At 36.6% G+C, this 20,639-nt stretch overlaps 1 protein-coding gene across 1 annotated transcript in view; it reads left to right on the top strand.

Moving 5' to 3' along the window:
• The window catches only part of chd2 (chromodomain helicase DNA binding protein 2), a 197,597-nt gene extending 177,163 nt beyond the window's left edge, over positions 1–20,434 (top strand). The window contains exons 35-38 of the mRNA XM_039773298.1: positions 10,013–10,112; positions 10,543–10,741; positions 17,874–18,114; positions 18,214–20,434. Of these exons, the coding sequence (XP_039629232.1) occupies positions 10,013–10,112; positions 10,543–10,741; positions 17,874–18,114; positions 18,214–18,523 (850 nt within the window). The 3' untranslated portion in view covers positions 18,524–20,434. The remainder of the gene's footprint in view (positions 1–10,012; positions 10,113–10,542; positions 10,742–17,873; positions 18,115–18,213) is intronic.
• The last annotated feature ends 205 nt before the right edge of the window (positions 20,435–20,639 follow it).

Below are 20,639 nucleotides of genomic sequence, written 5' to 3'. Positions count from 1 at the left end.
TAACTAAAATACTGAGATGTATACGTGATGTCATTTTCATGATGATAGGAGCTAAAGCACATTATTAAACATGTGTTTCATGAGCCTCGTGCTCATGACAAGCATTTATCTTTTGTCGAAATTTGTCGCTGCGTTTTTAGCTGTGTTGTTATTTTCTCTTTCTGTTTTATATTCAATATATATTGGTAGCGCCCAAGAGTCCTTGCTTTTCTTTCCCCAAGTAACCGATCGCCATACAATCAGCTCTGTAATAGACATTAAGCCATCTGTAAGCTTAGCCGATTCTTCAAAAGCGTTTAAAGAACATTGAAATATCTTCGTAGTACATGTTTAATTATTCTATCCTTCACGACACTCCCAGTGAAGAATATAGATTATTTAAATGAAGTTAAAGTTTTATGTGTATAATTTAACAAACATATTTTGCTGCATTTCACCTTAAAAATGATATCGTCATCATATGTAAATCGCGCTTTATAAAGTGGCCCAGGTTGTGAGATATTATAACTGTAGTGCAAGTTTACAGTGAGGTGATTGTACTTATAAGTACAAACAGTTCTACAAGGAGCAATTGATTGAATGCATTTAAAGTTCTTGGGATTAAACTGTTTCTGAACCGCGAGGTCTGTACAGGAAAGGCTTTAAAAGATTTTGCAGTGGCTGAGACAGCGTGTCCTTAAAGCTGTCTACCGATATTTCTCTTTCCGATCAGCTGCTGCTGTGATTCACACTCAGATACAGTGATATAAATACTCCGAGTCGTGCAGTGACAGTAATATGGATAAAGATGATCCGCTGTGGCAACTCCTAACGAGAGGAGCTGAAAGAAGAAGAAGAAGAAGAAGTGAGAGTAACAACGCTAAATCAGTTATGGTATTTGGAATACTATGGCTGTTCCCTGGACCATTATATTGTTACAAGTTAATTACAATCAGATGCATTACACCAATAAACAATATGCGGTTAGTTTCTGTGTATTTATAAAGCCGCGTCATGAAAATAATGAGTAATCACACAAGAACAGTACCATTGCTTTGACGCTGGGTGCTGCCAGTTTGCAAAACCGAGCGGAGAACTTGCGTACGACAAGCTATGAGGTACCGTGGAAAAGTGCGTGGCTTTACACCAAGTGTAGGTTTTATACATCGCGATTTGAACGTGGAAAAGTTCTTACGCAACATTTCTGTGCGTACGCACCGTTTATACATGAGGCCCCAGGTCTTTTTGCGTTGCTGAGTTCACCAGTGCTTGCATTCTTTCTCAGGATGTACCATACTGTTGATTTTGCCACTCGTAATATTGTAGCAATTTCTCGGATGGGTTTTTTCTGTTTTCACAGTTTAAGGATGGCTTCTTTCACCTGCATGGAGAGCTCCTTTGACCGCATGTTGTCTGCTCACAGCAAAATCTTCCACATGCAAGCACCACATCTCAAATCAACTCCAGGCCTTTCATCTACTTAATTGATAATGACATAACGACGGACTTGCCCACACCTGCCCATGAAATAGCCTTTGAGTCAATTGTCCAATTACTTTTGATCCCCTAAAATGAAGGGATTGTGTTAAAATAATGCTTTAGTCGCCTCACATTTTTATGCAATCGTTCTGTTCACCTCACTGAATTAAAGCTGAACGTCTGCACTTCAACTGCATCTGAGTTGTTTCATTTAAAATTCATTGTATTAATGTACAGAACTAAAATTGAAAAAAGTTGTCTCTGTCCAAGTATTTATGGACCTAACTGTAGATTGCGGACGTGAGGTTTGCAAAAGACAGAGAAAGAGCTGAGAAGTCCAAGACCAATTTGTGCTTTAGCTGGTGGACCCACTATTACCACCTCCGTTTTATTTTGATTCAAATGAAGAAAATTATTAGCCATCCAGGATCTTAGTTCAGAAAAACAGTTGGGTAGTTGATTTATTGCAGAGTTGCAGATAGGAATATAAACCTGTGTATCATCCGCATAGCAGTGAAAAGAAATGTTAAATTTCCTAAAAATAGCTCCAATAGGGTAAAGGTATATAGAGAATAAGATAGGATCCAAAATGGATCCCTGAGGAACACCACATTTAACACTAGAATTACCAGAGCCTACGACAAACTCGTTGGTCCGTCCCACCTTAAATCGCTTCTTAAAACCGTTCTCACCTCTCCGCCAGTGTCTTTTGTTAATCTAAATGTGCGGATAAAAGAAAAGCTGCAAGTAGCCGGCTATTCCATCCCCCCACCAACTTAGAACGTGCACAAACTTCTCCCAGCTCATGCCTTGATTGATTATCTGGGAGTAAAGTGGAGTTTTAGAGTGAAAATAATAGATCATTATTTGAAATACACGCATTTCACGTGTGTTCCGTTTCTACAGTAATCCGTGTAAACACATTTTTAAAACAGAAACGTTTTTCATATTGTAGTAGTAAATGACAAAATGTAAGCATAAACTATAAAATGTATGAAGCCTGAAGTCCAAATATCAAACACTTACACAAAAGGTACAAATATAACAGAACAAACATGCTTTTATTCAAAAATATAACTGCTGAAAAAAAGCCGCCTTAGCATGCCACATTGACACATACTTACTACAGCTGTCACGGTAGCGTAATGGTATCAGCCGCTGACTAGTATTCAAAAGGTCATGAGTTCGATCCCACACGATTCAGTTTTGAGAAGTAAACTGCTCTTATTCTTACTATTTTAGAATAAAAACATGCATTTGATTTCACTGTGTAACAGCCGATGTAATTTATGATACTTGTAAAGGTTAGGTTTTTTTTTTTTTTATTCACTTTTCATTTTCTCAGTCGTGTTTGGATCCTTCCCTACCCCCACCCCCATCTGAGAATGCTGTTTTCACATAAAGCGTACTTGTGACTGCATTCTCGTACCAATGCTTGTGAACTGAAGTGCCTGCGTGCACTTTTTGTGGCATTACACGTCTATTTTTTGAGCATGCCTGTGTCGCTCAAACACAGGAACATATGTTGGTATGCAAGTATAACAAAACAAGTGCACTTTTATTCTAGACTATAAGTGAAGAAAAAATAAAGCAAGTTACAGTAGGCGGTTGATACAACAGCTTGCGTAGTGCAATGCTAAGAACTGCTGATTTCCGATTCGTGCTATATAAAATCATCACATTCAAATATTAACAATTCCCGCACACCCTTCCTACATTCACGACATGTGCACTTGTTGCAGTGTACACATCTCTCTGTGCTATGGTTCCTATTACACTGAATGAGCACCTGACATTGTACTTTCTTCCCTGTATAAATAACATTCGAGTATAGTGCGTCTCCAAATAAATCACATTCGAGTATAGCGCATCTTCAAATAAATCACATTCGAGCTATAGCGCGTCTCCAAATAAATCACATTTGAGTTATAGCGCGACTTTATGTGAAAACAGCATTGTCAGGATGGGGGGGGGATCGTGAACGCGACAGAGAGAATGGAACTGAATTTTAAAAAAAAAAGCTAACCTTTACAATTATTATGCATTTACACTGGCTCTTACAGACTGACTGAAATCAAATGTATGTTTTTATTCTAAAATAGTTCAGTACATGCAATATTATTTGAAAACGAACAGCGTCAGATCTGAGAATTCCCTGTAATTTGCAGCTCTATTCATTATCTCAAAACACCACGCACATTCACATTAATTCCCAGTTATGTCCACCACTCACACCCACGCCCACAGCCATACAGAACTGATCCCACATTAGAGAATTTCCACTTCCTGCATAAATTCACACCCGATCTGACGCTGTTCGTTTTCAAATAATGTTGCATTAGTGCGATGATATTTTCACATATATTGTCTCTTTCTTTCAGGTGTGTAATAGAAACCACAGCATAGAGAGAAGTGTGTACATTGCTTCTTACAGGAAAAGGCAATGGAAAAAGTGCACTTTTGTTATACTTTTACACCAACATATGTTCCTGTGTTTGAGTGACACGGGCAGATGGGGAGTGTCTGATGATTGCATATAGCACCGAAATTACTGCTATTTACCATTCTCTCCTCTGCATGTCCTGGAGTACAAAAGAAACAGCATACAGCAACATGCGGGGACTGGCAGGAACACTCAATAAAACTGAATAAAAGAAAATCAAGTGACAGTGAGATACGAAGAAGGCAGCTTCGCCAGCGTTTGTGTGTCAGAACCCTTTGGGGGTGGGGGGTGCGTTAGTATGCATCGTGGTACACTGCAGAGCTATAGCGCATCTTTATGTGAAAACAGCCGTGTCAGATGGGGTTGTATGGATTGATTCTGAACGCGACTGAGAGAATTAAAAGTGAATTAAAAAAAATAAAGTAAAGCTAACCTTTACAAGGATCATAAATTACACCGGCTGTTACAGACTGAAATCAAATGTATGCTTTTATTCTAAAATAGTAAGACTAAGAGCAGTTTACTTCTCAAAACGGAATAGTGCAGAATCGAACTCGAACCTTTTGATTCCCAGTCAGTAGTCGAATGTATTGCGCCACGGAGGCGATCATAGTTAGTGGGTGTCAATGTCACATGTTAAGGCGGCTTTTTTTTCTGCAGCTATATTTTTGAATAAAAGCGCAATTGTTGTCTTATATTTGTACCTTTTGTGAAAATATTTCTTTGATATTTGGACTTCAGGCTTCATACATTATATACAGTAGTTTATGCCAACACTGTGGAAGGAGATCTCTGAGGAAGACAGGAATAGTTCAATCAATCAGTCTTTATTCAGTCACAGATGAGAACATGGATTCCATGTTGCAAGGCAGAAGCAAAGTTCCGCTTTTTCAGTGGCTTTTTATATTTTCTCAAACACTTATCAATAAATACAATATGTTTATCTAAACATTTCATCTTATGTTGCGTGAACCGACTAACCATTTCTATTTTGTGTACATTGCAAAAGGGGCCCTAAAGAAGGAATGATTCCTGTGTCTTAACGGACGCATTCTAAATAAAGAAGTTATCCTAGGTCAGCTTACTGTAACCTGTCTTATGACAGACGCCTGTATGAATAACCTGCCATTATAGCAAAAACGGCTTTTAACCCTTAATAGCTTGCAAGCAGTTAAATTTTCTTTCACAATACCATGGTCATTAAATCAGGTATTGGTACCTCTGGCAGTGTGGGCAGGAGCCAGGCCCTGCTGAGAAATGAAATCAGCATCGCCATAAAGCTTGTCAGCAGAGGGAAGCATGAAGTGCTCTAAAATTTCCTGGTAGTTGGCTGCGCTGACTTTGGACTTGATTAAACACAGTGGACCAACACACTAAAATAAATTAACTTTTAGATGATATTCTAATTTATTGAGATGCACCTTTGTATATAAAAGTGGTCCTAGAGTCTGGAGGAAGAGTGGAGAGGCACAGTGTCCAAGTTGCTTAAGATCCAGTTTGAAGTTTTCACAGTCAGTGATGATTTCAAGAGCCATATCATCTGTTGGTGTTGGTCCAGTTGTTGACATCAATGTGAACATGCTGCTTTAACCATTTTAAGCATTGATATGATGGTGTTCTTGCAGCTAAGATGTTTTTTTCTCCTTAAAGGCACATTGATAGACTTATGATTCACAGAGCAGTATATTATTCAATATTTTAGTTTTCATAAAATGAAAATTGTGAGTTTTTTAAACATAATTAAAGCTGAAGGACTTGTGCTTTAATAGTTGTTTCTCTTAGTTCCTCAATCAACGACACAGCTTTTTTTTGTGATCAATTTTTTATTGATTTAAGGAGTTCAACTTTCCATAAGAAGGTCAACAAGGGTAAAACTGTATGCCCCAAATGGTGCTTGTTTTAGTACCTCCATTTCAGAGTATGTAGAATCACTCAGCAAAGAAGTGATTAATATGTATGGACAATTACTTCTTGGCATTTGCTGTATCAGAGGTAAGCACCACACATGTGAACTAATTCTAACCCGTCCACTGTTTAAGGTCCTTTTTATTTTACTCTCCTTTTTATATTTTGAAGTGAAATAGATAAAAACAAACAGAAACAGGCAGAGTCAAGCTATTATAGCAGCCACTTCATGTCTGCCCTAGCACAAAACGAGCAAGCAAGACAGAGAGCGTTTTCAGTGAGTGACCAGGACCATAAAAAAGAGAGTGGAATATGAAACAGAACATTGGCATAAAACATGGAATAAACTGTGGAGAATTAGTGTCATGCTAGTTTAAATTGTAGAGGTACAGTGCAGTCCGTGTGATCTTCCATTATTTAGCAGAAATTGCTGGGAATAAGATGAAATTTAAATCTGCTTATTTTGAGTTACTTGATATTAATAAATTTAGATTTCTGTGCAAATGTTTTCTTGCTTCAGATTCTTTACATAAATTTTTAAACACATTTCTTGGATTTTAGCATCTCTTGTGGCCAATGACACACTGAGAAGACATACTACAGGGACAGGAGTATGGCTACATGGATTAGTTGACCTTAAAATTGGGCAAGATTGTACCAATTATTTTTTTGAAACTATGTTGCATTGTTTTGCATGTGCTATCGCATATCGATCTGTTTATGTTGTACGTGGGTGCTATATGTCTGTTTACTTGTAAAGAACATCATGTTTCACATATTGTTTAACGTTTGGGTTTTTTATTGAATGATTTTGATTTAAAAATTTTTATAATACCGATTTAGGAGGCATGGAAAACAAATGATAAAGTGGATTCTCAGACTGTTGTGGTTACTCTGGGATTTGACTAGATGTAATCCAGGAAGCAGATTTTAAAGACATCTTAAGTCGGAGAGACTATGACATGTGACATTGTATAAGGAGTCTGAGGAGAATACTGGTGGAAAGATGAGACAGAGTTGTGTGTAAAGAGAGAGAGATCATCTTATGTTTACTTTTTGCTTTTAATCTTGAACCAATGCTTCACTTTTCATATGTTTAGCTCCACAGTTTGCTCGGTACAGAAGGCCTCTGTTGGTACTTTCCCTACATATACATTTAGTTCATAGAGATCTTACTTATTTAATATGTTATATATCAAAGTTAAAAAAACGCACTCTGGAAACATGCAATAATCAGCCTAAAGTGTTTAATTTTTCTGCAGACTTTTAGGCAGAATAGTTTTTCATAATGTTAGATTAATGGTTTACAGAAAGCTAAAAATGAAAGGGGGGGGTACTATAAAAGCCATATAACCATCAATGCAGTTTGAACTACTGAAAGCAGGAGACTACAAAGGCAGTGAGTTTAAATCACAAATGTGATAGCTGAGTTCTAGCCCACAGCTGTGCAAGTCACTTAATCTTACCAGGTCTATCATATCTATACTAATAAAAGGCAAAGCCCTCACTGACTCACTCACTCATCACTAATTCTCCAACTTCCCGTGTAGGTAGAAGGCTGAAATTTGGCAGGCTCATTCCTTACAGCTTACTTACAAAAGTTGGGCAGGTTTCATTTTGAAATTCTACGCGTAATGGTCATAACTGGAACCTATTTTTTCGTCTATATACTGTAATAAACTTCAGCTCGATGGCCGTAGGAGGCGGAGTTGCGTCTCACGTCATCACACCTACCACGTAATTGAGTGCCTGCTCATATAAGGTAAAGTAAACACTTTTAATTTTTTACTCCTTTCCCTGAGCTATAGCCTAGACAACTGCAAACACGGGATCCTATTTCTAGACCGCGGCAAACTAATATTAAGCGCGACTTTCTTTTGCACGATATCACGATTATGAGGTCGTTAGGTCGGATTATGAAGACACGCACAGGAGTGGAGGACCAACAGTGCCATCCCAGCCAGTTAATAGCAGGGCTGTCTCTCCAGTCTACACGAGACCCGCCGCGACACTTCCCAAAAGGCGCTCATATCGTCAGCGAAGACGTCTCTCTACACTACATAAAAGAAAAAGCAAGTTTCCTTTCTTTAAATCTTTTTCCCTTTTATCCCAAACCAAAGCCTTTCTCTCTTAACACTGCAGAGGACACAAAACTAATTTTCTTTAATTGCTGGTAATGCCGGTAAGGCACATTGCCACAGGCAGAAATTTGGACGTTCACATACAAAATGTAATTTCTATACCACAGCCGTCGTGTAGCGCCTTTCAAAAGGGATCAACTACCGAGAGATGATCCATATAGATTTTAGCTGCTGTTAGTACTACTCACCTGTTGTGTTATACCGTCTTTAAAATGTAGCTTACCCGAAACCACTCCAGTAGTCCTCAATGTATCTTTACTTCTTAAAACGTTAATGTTTTACTGTTTAATAACTTATAGACTACATTTTATTTTTTTTCCCCTTGCACTCAGTGACCAAAGCCAATGGGTAATCAGCTATATATATATATCAGATATATATATATATCTATATATATATACACACACACCACATATAGGCACATACATACATACATATATATATATATATATGCACCTATCTACATTATATATATACACACATACACACATACATATATATTTGTGTGTGTGTATGTATATGTGTGTATATATAGTGTAGATATGTACTCAAACCGATTATGACAGCAGCAATCCAAGCTGTGAGAAAACACTAAAAAGGAGGTGTGTCAGACGTCATGGTACATTTTCTGATGCAGCTAGACGGAAACAACTTTGTGATGCTGCCGCCAAATACTCCACAGAAAAATCCACAAGTTCATAGACACACTGTCGCTAAATACTCGCAGACAAATCCACAACTTAATAGAGATGCTGCCGCTAAATACTCGCATAGCGATTTGGGTAGTGAACACTTCGATGAATGAAACCTGTTATCTTTACAACGGTTGTGAAACACGGAATGTAACTTGAACACAACACGCTTTACAAATACAAACCTGATTGAAAGAAATAATGATAATCAAATCCTTGATGACAACAACACTCATAACGGTGACAAAACAATTACTTTGACAATTATGTTACGTTATTTTTAAAATGTTTTCTTTTTCATAAATTCTTTAACAAACGACTTCTCCGCTGCGAAGCGCGGGTATTTTGCTAGTACTTATATATATTTTAGGTTATAAAACATTGTTTTTAAAGACAGGATCACAGCACTTACCCAGTTTTTCAAGTGCAAAACAACAGTTGACAGAAAAGAATCTCACAATGCTGTGTTTACATATATTAATTCACATTTAATTTAAATATACAGTAATAGTGATAAAAACATATACAGTAAATACCTGTTCTTATCCTCTCTCAGAGGAGGAATTCAGGAAAGACCAATGTAGTAAATGAAAAAATGTTTTGGAATACAAGTTGAAAGGTAAAACATGTTGATATTTGACATTAGATTAGAGGAACATAAACTATTTAAAAAGTTTCTGAAGAAAATAAACCTATGGAACTGCTTTACGGTTTTTCATAATAAATGAAGTGAAAGCACTGCTGATCTAGTACAACTGGCTTCGTGCACCATGTGGGGCATTCTGCAGTATAGTATGGCATGTTGGTTCCATAACTATGCCATTATCATTTAATCGTTTGATGCTGTATTGTGGTACCTCGTATAGTGGCTAGGAGACCAAATAACAGAACAGAATGACAACCAACTATGGTGATTGCTGCAATTTTAATTTAAGAAGAACTAGTTAACAGATTTTCCCAGTATAATTAAATTACTTTATTAAAGATATGTGGTGCTTCAGGAAGCCTTAAGGCTAAGAGGGGATATCTTAGATTTGAACTGTTCTACTTCAGCTACCTGTACTTTCTACTAGTTTCTTAAATGTATTAATTGAAATGTTTTGTATTCGCTATGCAATCTTCCCCAACAGCATTAATTAGTTGATGGGAATAACTGAAATTCACTGGTTGTATGTGGTTGTTCTTTTTTATTTTAACTTTGAAATAATCAAGTTAAAAGTTTGAACTTAAACAGAATAAAAGAGTTTATATATCTTAAACAGTAAATTTGAGTTTTCTAACAAGTTACTTGAGAAAATGTTTTGTTGCTGGAAAGCAGTGACCATTTGCTAGATGTATATTGAGTTTTATTTGCAATATACTTCTAATTCTAGAAACCTATGGATATTTGTCTCCAAGTTTACTGAATTTGATGCTAGAAAACTGCATAAGCTTTACAAAATGGCACAGAAGAAACGATCACAAGAGGAAGAGGTATGCACTTGTCAACATAACTTCTAAGGGTGAAATTTCTTTGATGTTATGTTTATGATAATATTTTGTTTTTGGTCATGATATTATTTATTTGTCTTGATGGCAAAGTATTGTTTTATGTATACTGTATGTATGTAATTATGTGATAACAACAATGGATAGAAGCTGATGCAATACAACATACTTGCAAAGGCTTTTGGTTAGTTTAAACATACAGCACACAGCATTTTTAATAAGATGATTTAGCGCATAGTAGTAGTATGTAAAGAAAGTATTATAGAACATGAAGGAGGGAAATTTGAAAGTACACCTCAGTGCAGTTGACCTGAGTAATGTCTATTCACATGTAGATTACCTTAGCAGTAAATCTGGGTGAATATGCAACAATGCAAACTACAGTTAACTTAATTCTGATTTAATTGTTGTTTAGAAAGAGCCAAAGAAAGAGGATTTTTCAGGATGTAAAAAGCCATTCCGACCTGAGCCATCTGGTTCCAGTCGAGATTCTGCAGGATCTCAGACTCCTCAGAAACCACAGTTGCCTCTGTCACGCCCTTCCCAGCAGCAGCAGCAACAATCAAATCCACATTATCGGGATAACTATGGACAGACTAACAAGAGGCATTTTGGTAATTATTTGCAGTATGTTTTATATATTTGTCTGACAACTTGACATTCAAATGCCAAATAGCTTTAGTGTTTTTGAATGAATTACACAGCAGAAACGGTGAAATACTTAATACCTACTTTAAGATTCAGCAAATCCATGGACTTTTTAATTAGCTTGTAAATACATTGTTTAATGTTCTTATGTGTCTTATATTGTCAAATCAGCACTGTCCAATGTGTAGATGTCAAGAGGTACTGTATATGATGAAGGATGTGTTAAAAAAATCAATTGTTAATGCAGCTGCAAACAGTGGATGGTACTGGAGAAAATTGAGTTAACTGAGAAAGTGATTCAGACAAACTGAGCTGACCATGAGAATCCCAGTTGACATCTCATTGATAAGGCTAGGGTGTTTTCATTTCATAAATCAAGAAGCCATTATTCTTATGCAGTCTGACACTTTGACTCAGTGTTATCTGGGTAGTTAATACTGCTCATAGACGTAATCACAATTGTATAATACTTAAACCACCTAGGCGTAACACATCCTAGACCTGTTTGCTGTCTTTAAAACAGACTATTATGTGGTATATTCTAAGCAGAAGTGAGACCCATGGTCGTTTACCTGCAGGCAAACCAAAACAGCAGTGTATTTATACTTGAGAGATCATATGGGTAGATTCCTAAACATTAGTATGATTCCATCATTATTCTATGAATTCCACTGCACAGCAAAGTTTTTGCTTCTTGAACACTGTTGGGTGTTTCTTATAGATTTTTGAGTGCTGATCATGAATATCACATCAAAATTCTTCAGTTTTGTTATGATTTTTTCTTATATTTGTATCCAAACATTTTCGCACCCATAAGTGACTTATCAACAATGGTTTGTGCAGCCTGGGCATGTTCAGGCATGGAATCAGGCCAGACTGGAAGCTGTTCTGTGGAAGTTGACATCCTGGGCATGCCTGGGCAGGTCTGAACGAGCTTGATGCTGTCTCAGCATGCTATAAAGGTGGCTTGCATACACCGATCTTGCTTATTTGGTTTATATAGATAGTCTGTGTGTATGTATAGTATCAGTATAGTAAAGTATAGTGTCTGTAGCAATATAACAGTACCTTATATAACTTATACCTGCTGTATTATAGCTTGATGCTATAGATGTTTTGGTGTCGGGTGATATATCTCCTTGATGTCGTAACAGCCACGATACATTCTGCTATATCTGTGGCGAATATACACTTGCGCCTCAGAGACGCTGGATGACAGCTCTTGTGAAGAAAGCTTATCATCTGTATTTTGGCTGCAAAATTGGTGATCAAGACAAGGAATGGGCGCCTCACATTTGCTGTGCGACATGTGTTGTCAGTCTGAGAGTCTGGCTCAGAGGCACCCGAAAGACGATGCCGTTTTCTGTTCCAATAATATGGCGAGAACAGAAAGACCATGTGACGGACTGTTACTTCTGTTTGGCTAATGTGTCTGGTTTCTCTGCCAAAAGCAAAAAGTCAATTGAATATCCTAATCTGCCTTCAGCAATGAGACCCGTGCCACATGACGACAGTCTTCCAACTCCGAAACCACTGGAAGATTGAACCTTAGACGAACCAGATGCAGAAACTGCAATGCAGGGTACTGACAGTGACAATGACCCAGATTTTAAACCGTGCTCATCAGGCGATGCACATCTGATAACACAGTTCGAATTGAACAATTTGGTGAGAGATTTGGATCTGTCAAAAGCAAAAGCCAAGCTGCTGGGTTCGAGACTGCAGGAATGGAGTTTGCTGTCACCAGGTACGAAAATTTCTGTGTTTCAAGGCCGACATCATGATATAGCCAAATTTTTTGCACAAGTCGACAGTCTGTGTTTCTTTTGTGACAGTGAAGGATTGTTCTCAGCCTTGGGTTGTGATCACAACGTGGAAGAGTGGCGTCTCTTTATTGATTTGTCTTTGTTAAGCCTGAAAGCTGTTCTACTACACAATGGCAACGTTTATCCTTCCTGTTGGCTATGCAGCACACATGAAAGAAACATATGAGAATATGGAACTGTTGCTGAAGCACATCCAGTATAGCAGGTACAACTGGAATATCTGTGGAGATCTTAGTCGTTGCTCTGTTACTAGGACTGCAGCTTGGCTATACAAAGTACTGTTGTTTCATCTGTGAATGGGACAGCCATGCCAAAGAGTCGCACTATTCTTGACAGAACTGGCCACTGGCCAGCTGAAGTTAGTTCCAGGATGTAAAAACGTGTCACATGAATCACTTGTTGACCCAGCAAAGATATTTTTGCCTCCTCTTCACATAAAATTGGGACTCATGAAGAATTTCGTGAAGGCACTGAACAAGGAATGCAAAGGTTTTCGTTATTTAAGACAGATGTTCCAAAGATCAAGGAGGGCATTTTTGTTGGCCCCCACATCAGACATGTTATGAGTGACAAGTGGTTTGAAGATCTATTAGTTGGGCCAGACAAAATTGCCTAGAAAGCCTTCAAAGATGTTGTTGACAATTTTTTGAGCAATTACAGAGCCCCAAACTACATTCAGCTGGTAGACAAACTTCTCAAAGCATACAATACAATGTGTAGCGGGACTACATAGTAGTAATAGTGTTGTTTGTGTTCGTACCATGTGCGTCTTGTTTCCATCGTCCCGTTTACTGTTTGTGTGTGTCAGTGAATGCCGTCCCCGTAAAGGGGGACGGATGTTGGAAGGAGATCGCAGCCCCAAACCTGGAAAACACCGGCTTTCAATTAATCAATTACATTCGTCAAAGAATTAAAAAAACAATCAAGAGGAAATAAGGAAAAAGGAGGAGAGAGAGAAGGAGACATTCATTTTACAACCACGAACCACTTGTACCTGCTGTATTCCACATCGCGCATTTCCATCCAGTTTGTCTTTCATTACGCCGGACTCACTCCAACACCCTCATCACGAGAGACCACCGGGGTCGGATCATTTTTTACCATCGCCGAGGATACACGGTGAGGCTGTTCCATTTTGTTCCGGGAATTACAAACACTCCATATATCGGTTAACCAGTTATCTGCATTCAGGACAATTGTTACTTGGACTCAAGTTCACGACCATTCATTTCCGAGCTTCATTCATTCTTTTTTGATATTTGTGTTGTTTGTTATATGTTACAAGGGCAAGGGAGGGGTTGTTATATTCATATAGGGATTTGTCACGGTGTTGCTTTGGTGGAGGGATATTTATAATTTGTTTAGCTTTTCTGTTTCATTTAATATAATTTATCAGTTTAAGTTTACATATCTGCCTTTCTTTTGTGCTTATTTACACCGTCGATTGTGGGTGAAAGGTTTAATTTGTTAAAGGTACGGCTTGATTAAGATTTAACTTCAGCAATTAATCCAGGCCACAGGTCTTGGAGGTGTAGCTGCCGGCCGGGTAAGGGGTCGGCCGTTACAAATGAAGTGCAACGTGTCAGTCAAGATTCATTTCCTCCACTCACACTTAGACTTCTTCCCCCCTAATCTCAGTGCTGTCAGTGACGAACACGGTGAAAGGTTTCACCAGGACATTGCTACAATGGAGAAGTGATACCAGGGCAACTGGAATCCATCAGTGCTTGCTGACTGATGTTGGACACTGCAACATGATGCACCAGACATTGAATACAAAAGAAAATCAGGAGCAAAACACTTTTAATTCTGTCGAATTTAATAGCTTATGTGAAACATAAACGTGACTAAATACGTTAATGTCAGTAAACATATAAATGTCTATTTCTCAGAATTCCTATGTGATGCAGTAAAACCAATATATTTGTGCATACCCAGTAGGTACCTGTCACAATCAGCAAAAACTTTTCAGGAAGCAAGACTTTTCAAAAATATTGTTGTGGAGTGTTCTGGTTTCTAATAACAGCGATTTTTGTAATTTAAGAAAATATTAAAATAGTGCTGCTCTTCACAATAATGATAGAAAGCAAATGTTGTGTACATGCTAATGATGTACAGGGACTAAATCTGCTATTTATAATTTTGCACCAATTGAAACTTTTAGCAATGCCATAACAAAGCTGAACTAAATTTAATCATGTTAGAATTGTCCAGTTTTTTCAGGAGTAAACAGATACTGAAATTTCTTTAACAGCACACAGTAATGTAGTATTATTATTATTTTAATTATTATTACTGAAACAAACTAGGGTGAGTTTTTTCATCTTTACCCTCTGTCGCTAAAATTTGGACCATAATTGCTAAATTAACAATGTTAGTCTAATCAATAATTTCAGAGTGTTTCTTTTTATAAACTAAATCAAAAAATGTTTTGCTCTCCATTGCCCAAAACAATTGCCCTTTAAGGATTCCTTTACATGTTTGAAACTTAGACTGTGAGCAAATGCTATGCAAGAGCAGTGTTTGTTCCTGTCTGAGTATCTTTCTTGGTATTATAAAATATGACTCAAATATGATGCAACATTCTGTAAATTGTGATGATAAAATACAATACAATACAGTTTATTTTTGTATAGCCCAGAATCACACAAGAAGTGCCACAATGGGATTTAACAGGTCCTGCCTCTTAACTGCCCCCCAACATTGACTCTCTAAGAAGACAAGGAAAAACTCCCAAAAAACCCTTGTAGGGAAAAAATGGAAGAAACCTTGGGAAAGGCAGTTCAAAGAGAGACCCCTTTCCAGGTAGGTTGGGTGTGCAGTGGGTGTCAAAAAGAAGGGGGTCAATACAATACACAGAACAGAACAAATCCTCAATACAGTATAAAAATAAAAATTTTAGAAGTATGGAGCAGAATTTAACAGTAGATATCATCACATAATATGATTTGGATTTGTTTAGAGTCCTGGAGACCTCATCCATCAAGCTGTCTCACCCATTTGGCCATTCCACAGCTGAAACAGTGCTGGGCCCACCAGTCCGATGAAAGGACCCCTCTTTCCCACGATTCCTGCGCTCCTCCATCAGGGATGACTTTACCTTAGGCAGGCAAAACAACATGATCTGTAGATATCTGTGCCAATGCATTTTCCTGGTGTTTTTTTTTAACTGATATTGTAAAAACCTTCAAGATCTCTTCTTTATAAGCCAGTGACAGTCTCATTACTAAATAAAATTGTTACACTCACCTTAATACTCACCACAACATTAACCAGACAGTCATTAGCTCATTATACGTGTTTGAGTACCTTTTTTAATAACGTTTGTCAGCTACATGAAAGGGTTCCTCTTTTACATATAATTGCTATTAGTAGTATTCAACAAAACACATTAATTAATTTACAGTTTCTTAATTGACAAAGGAAAGAATGTTATTTTTGCTTTGAACAGATTAGAATAATTAAGACCACTTAATTTGGAAAACATGGAGGCAGATGTTACTGGCAATGAATAGACATTGTACGCATTTTAAGCTATTATTTCAAAGAAATAATCTGTGTGAAAAAATGGGCACAATCAGCAAGTTAAATGCAACAGCTGTCAAAAGAGATCACATTATACTTTTTGGGCGTGCTTTGCTTATGAACGGAATTAGTAAAATGGATCCTAGCTGTTACTTTAAAACACATGCTGTAACAACAACACAAGGACATAGTTAGGAACTTGTTAAATTTAAATTTCACACAAATATTTGAAAGTTTTTCTTAACTCAAAGAACCATAGACACATAGAATAATTTACCAAGTATTATGGTGAAGAGTATTAGTTTAGGGAAATTCAGAACTTGATATGTTGTTCTTTTGGAGAATCTACATGAATAAGATGGGCATTCTTCTTGGGCTGAGTATACTGTTTTTGTCACAGTTGTGCTAATGTTCTAATCTGTCACATGGAATAACTTCATTTCGCAAAACAACAGTAGACTGGCATTTTTCTTGAGAAAGCTTTGTCATTATGACCATGAATTGAACTTTAGGAATGCCAGTACCTTGCAGCCCAAGAAAAGACAATTTATTTGGACTATTGAACAGAATCTATTCTAACAGCATGTAAACCTTATTATTTAAGAAGAGAGCTTTGCATTAGGGAATTGGAGTAATGGCTGCTGAAAATAGGGTATTGCAATCATATTTGAATAAAACCATAAATCAGTCATTTCAATCAGTAATAGCAGTTATTAAGGTCTATACAATATTTGTAAATCAGTTTTAATAATACATTGATTAAGAAGTATCAGTTTCTGTCAAAAAAAGTGACAATTTTTGGGTAATTAGAATCCTTTAAACACTAGTGTATGCAACTATGGAGGGATCATTTCATGGGTGAATCAGAGCTTGGGACCACCTACTTCAGTAAGTCATGTTCATGGTTCTTTAAGAATGTTGTCATATTCTGTATACAGTATTGTAAACAGCTGTAATGTAACACGCAGCGAGCAATGTCATAAACAGCTCTATTTATGAGGACTTCATCCATCCTTTTGAGACATGGGCCATTGTTGTGATTGGGATCAGTAAAATCATTTTTACTGAAGCTCAGTAAGTACTACATGATATTAATCAAATTGATGTAGAATGCAGTAAGTTAAAGGCAACACCCTGTTTTAAGATAACTTAAAGTATTAAAATTGAGAATATCGAAATATTTTTCTTTTGGAAAGATGAGATTTATTAGAATTTGACATCCCAGTTTGTTTCACAAGGATATTATGAGACAAAGTTTATTTTTGGCAGTGTGTTATGACTTTTGATTTTTTCTTGTTGAAATAGGGGCAGATTTTGAATGTGTGTGTACATGTGCTGTATATGCTTATTAAAAACCTTTATTATTAGAAAGAAATGTCAAAAAACCACCTTGACCTGAGTGTTAAGTTGATAGTGCATATATAAAACAGAGTATTTTTAATTTATTTTTTCAAAGCACTAAATAATGAGCATACTTTTACAATTGTGTGACTCACATTGAAAAATGAATTTAAGAAGGATAATACTTGGGTGCAAAATGCTGAGGAAAGTGGCATTTATGTCAAACTGGGAGAAGTATTTGAGAAATGATAATAACAGAAGCAAAATGGCATAACTTTCTGTTGTTGTAGTAATAGTATTAGGAATAATAATATTATTATATTATGGATGACAATTTATATTACTCATTATGCATAAAAGACATAACATTAAAAAGCAATGACTTGAATTTCCTCCTCCCCCACAGATCGTGGTGATTGGCCAAGAGAGCGTAAATATTATCCAGGAAATAGTAATCCATCTTGGCAAAATGAACGGCATCATCAGTATGACCAGCACAGGTACAAAGATCATCATTACAGTGAACGACGAATTCACAATGACCCACACAGGGTTAACTTTCGGACAAATACTTCTCCTCGCAAGCGACCTTATGATCAGTATGATAATGACAGAGACCACCGGGGACACAGGGATTACTATGACAGGTAGCATTTTTCTACTAAGTGATTTTGGAAGTGGTTTAGATCCTTATCAGCATACTTCTAATGTTGGCATTTATGTACTCTTTATTACTTTAATTTCAGACATCAAGATCCAAAGCGACGACGTCCAGATGATTTCAGATCTCAAAACTACCACCAAGGTAGTAGTCATCAGCAGGACTATAGGAGACCACCTGACCACAGAGTCCAGATGGGATATCACAGTCAGGGTGCACCTGAACACTACCGACCCTTCCACCCTGACAAACCTATACCACCTGCCACTCCTGCACTGATAGATCCTCGATCTCCCCAATCTCAGAAATCACCTCATGATTCCAGGTCCCCTCTGGACCGACCTGTAGATCAGAAGAACACTCCTGACTTCAGTTGGAATGTCAGAAAAACTTAACAGTTTTATGTGACCAGCAAGTGACTAAACTGGGCTTATTGGAAGCAAGATGTGGAGCAACCTGCTTCCTTATGTGCTGCTAAGAAAAACAGACGAGAATGGTTTTATATTTGTTGGATGACCCAAGACTATTTTTCTCATCAGTTGGTTAATTGCCATTAACCAGGGAAATATGAGAACCAGCAGACCACTCTCCCTATATATATATATATATATATATATATATATATATATATATATATATATATATAAAGACCAAAGGAATAGTGATAATGTATTGGGCACAGGTTCAGTTCTAAAGACAATTTTAATAGAAGTATTTAATTAAAATTCAAGCAGCAACTCATATTTTGCAGCTTACTAATAATGCAGAACTGATTTGACATAATGATAGAATGCCCTTTGACTTTCTATCATATATATATTTTTTTGTTTGTTTGTTTTTAATGCAGTGGCCATAGTGATTTTTTTTTCAGGAGAAAGGAAATTTTACATTTTAACAATGTTCAGCAAGGGAAGTGCCTAAAATCTGACGCTATTGAATAAATTTAAATTTGCAGGCATTATGGGTGCCTAAGAATTGGAAGTAAAATTCTTTACAAAGAACTTCTCTGAAACATCTCATTTTAGATGTGGACCGTCCCTTATCCAGCTCTTTATAACAATAATCCTCAGGACTGAAGTGTTCAATTGGTGGTCCTTTTGTGGAAGGCAATATTTTCATAGCCTGCTTGACTATATGGACAATGGGTTAATGTATTAAAGACTTCTACAACTGCAGATTATCAGAATTTGATCGGTCAGTGTGCAGAATACATTATACTACTAGCTGGAAGCAACAGTTCATCTAACTGGGAGTTTGGAATTCACAAAATATTATGTCTGCTTTGGAACCTAAATTTCTGCTTATTTAGCAACCATGATTCTTCTAGGTAGAGATTCTCATAAAGTCTTTGTTCATTTATTTAATATGTTTTTGATTACCTGAATCATCTTTGTGCCAGATGTTGAGTCCTATGTATATTTTAAGCACTTTCCCTGTTTGTAAGCTAGAACTCATGGCCTGTTTAGTATGTGGGAAACAGGATTGGTTAGTTAAATTTTACTTACAATAAGGTATATTTTATTCAACTTTTAAGACAGAATGTTATTTATTGTTACACTTTTTGAAACATTAAATTTTAATGTTCTTGTTCATAAGGAATAGTTTTATTCCGAAGAAAATTATTTTACTGTAAACTTTCACAAGAGAGAGGCCATATTTCATGCAAAAATGCATTTACCCACTAGTTTTCTTAAATCTTTAAAACTATATATTTTTTTGGAACAAGTCATTTCGATTTACTTTTTTGGTTATTAAGTCAGATTTTTGTGTGCAATTTTGCCATACCATTTCCTTTTTCAATAATAGTTACATTACCCAGGCTGGATGTTGAATAAATTTAATAAAGGTACATCATGTAGCATATTTTGCACTCAAGAATGCAGTATTCATCTTTAAAGATCCCTTCATTTTTATTTGGTTAAGAGGGAATGTATTATATAAGATGATATTAAAGCAAAACGTCTCAAGTAAAATTATACTTGAAATATTGGAAATGTCTTGAGATTTCCTGGCCATCTATTCAGTATGTGATTTTCATTTATTGTACCATAATAAAGGTGGGTGTTTACCCTTCCTAAATTTTATTTAAAGAAATGATTTGGGATAAATGTTGATATATTAACACATATTTAGTATTGTAATCCTTTTTCCTAAATTTTTCATGTCCAAATTGGGTTAGATACAAGGTATCCTTTTTGCAAACTCCCTGCATAGCCATGTGTATATTTCATTTTTTCAGATGTAGAGACTGAGGTATTTACTTCCACTGTTTTCTGCCATTGTGAAGTAATGTTGTATGTGATTGCCCCATGAGTAAATGATCACAATGGGATGAGCTCTCTGTCAAATCCAATACAGACAAATGTGGCCTATTTGAGAGCTACTGGCAGGTAGTCTGCTGGAAGTGTCAATAATTTTCAGTTATCAACACCCTATGTTTTATACTCTAATCGTTTATAACAAGCATGTATTTACTTGGCAACCGTTTTACTTACTCCTAACTAATCGGGG

Source organism: Polypterus senegalus, chromosome 12 (genome assembly GCF_016835505.1).
Source record: "Polypterus senegalus isolate Bchr_013 chromosome 12, ASM1683550v1, whole genome shotgun sequence".
Taxonomy (NCBI): Eukaryota; Metazoa; Chordata; class Cladistia; order Polypteriformes; family Polypteridae; genus Polypterus; species Polypterus senegalus.
Note: the sequence above shows the minus strand (reverse complement) of the source record. Positions and strands in the feature narration are given on the sequence as shown.